Here is a 1,416-nt window from a genome sequence, read left to right on the forward strand (position 1 = left end):
ACTTTTAACAGTGCAGACACTAGAAGTCCAAGAAAAACTTACTAGGCATATTGGTGGATTAAACCATATAAGAAAGCATTGCCAAATGTGAAATGATATTTAACTTTCTTTGGGTTATATTTATATAAACATATTACAAATATCTGCCCCAAGCATGTGTGAGATTCCTAAAGTTCTAGTAGGCCTTGATATATATTACCAATAATAATCAGATATACTAAAATTGAGTGCCGCAAAAATCTCATGAATATAAATCTCATAAAATAACCTAAATCTATAATCATGACTGTTGTGAGATCTTTACCATCTACAGACAGTTACTGCATTATTTTGATTCCTCTTAAACACCAGTTTAGAACCAGATGCGGTCTAAGATTTGCTTCTTTAGAAAAATGTCATGGGGCCAGGTGGGGCAGGCCAGCCCTGCAGGTCCCCATTAAAAACATAAAATAAAAAATAAAAAACATAGAAAAATGTCATGGAAAGAACTAACATATTTTTATGACCTTTTATTTAAAACATTATTAATTCTCTTGCTTTGTTTTTCAAAGCCATTAAAATATTAAGTAAATAACAAAGTTATCTTCAGGATTTAAACTATTAAATTCTGCCTGGCTGAACCTTACTCATCCTCTCTAGGCCTAAGGCTTATCACAAAAGGGACAGGTCTATGAGTTTGTAAGGGCGGATTTTGAGCAATGGAATTAATAAATTTGAATCAGTTCCCTTGGGGTCTTATTCCCGCCCCCACCTGGTGCCTATCTGCCAACAATAAAAACTCACTGCATGATGTCTTAAAGGGACCACAACATTTACAGCCTAGAGACTAGATTTTACTCCAGGGTTTCCCAGGACAAACTGGGACCCCTTCAAGCTTTTAAATAATTCTGGCTGCATCCGCCTCTACAGCTGAATTTCTGGGAATCCCGTCCTAGAGTCATCTCTCTGGACTCAAACCTACAGACCCTCCAGAACCTGCTTCCACCGACAGCGAACTCCCTGAAAAGTCCAGCCCGTCACGGATACCAGGCTCTGATAATATGCTGTGGAATATACGGCTCCTTATCACGCTTTGCCTCCACTTCTTGTGTCGCTCTATGAATGCCACCACGGACCAGCCTACCTGCCAGGCTGGTCAGTCCTTTGCCCACACTGGGAACCCTAATAAGGATAACCTCACTTTCCAGCCCCACTATGGGCACTCCATGGCATCTCTATCTGCCTACTGTCCAAGAGACTCTCCACCCTCTCAAAACTGTGAACTCTTTTCCCCTGTGTGACCTTAGGTTTCTTGGCTAACGCTCTCATTTTCAAACCCCTCATTCTCTCCTGTCTAGCAACATTCATATGGAACCAAATTCAGGCCCTAACTCTTTCTCTCCAATGAGAGAAGAGTCCCACCCTGCCTCCAATCTA

At 40.8% G+C, this 1,416-nt stretch overlaps 1 protein-coding gene across 1 annotated transcript in view; it reads right to left on the reverse strand.

The window, feature by feature from the left end:
* Positions 1 to 641: 641 nt before the first annotated feature.
* The window catches only part of LOC105806990 (cyclic GMP-AMP synthase-like), a 10,795-nt gene continuing 10,020 nt past the window's right edge, over positions 642 to 1,416 (reverse strand). The window contains exon 2 of the mRNA XM_012640240.1: positions 642 to 647. Coding sequence (XP_012495694.1) covers positions 642 to 647 — 6 coding nt within the window. The remainder of the gene's footprint in view (positions 648 to 1,416) is intronic.

The sequence above is a fragment of the Propithecus coquereli genome, unplaced genomic scaffold (genome assembly GCF_000956105.1).
Source record: "Propithecus coquereli isolate 6110/MARCELLA unplaced genomic scaffold, Pcoq_1.0 Scaffold150, whole genome shotgun sequence".
Taxonomy (NCBI): domain Eukaryota; kingdom Metazoa; phylum Chordata; class Mammalia; order Primates; family Indriidae; genus Propithecus; species Propithecus coquereli.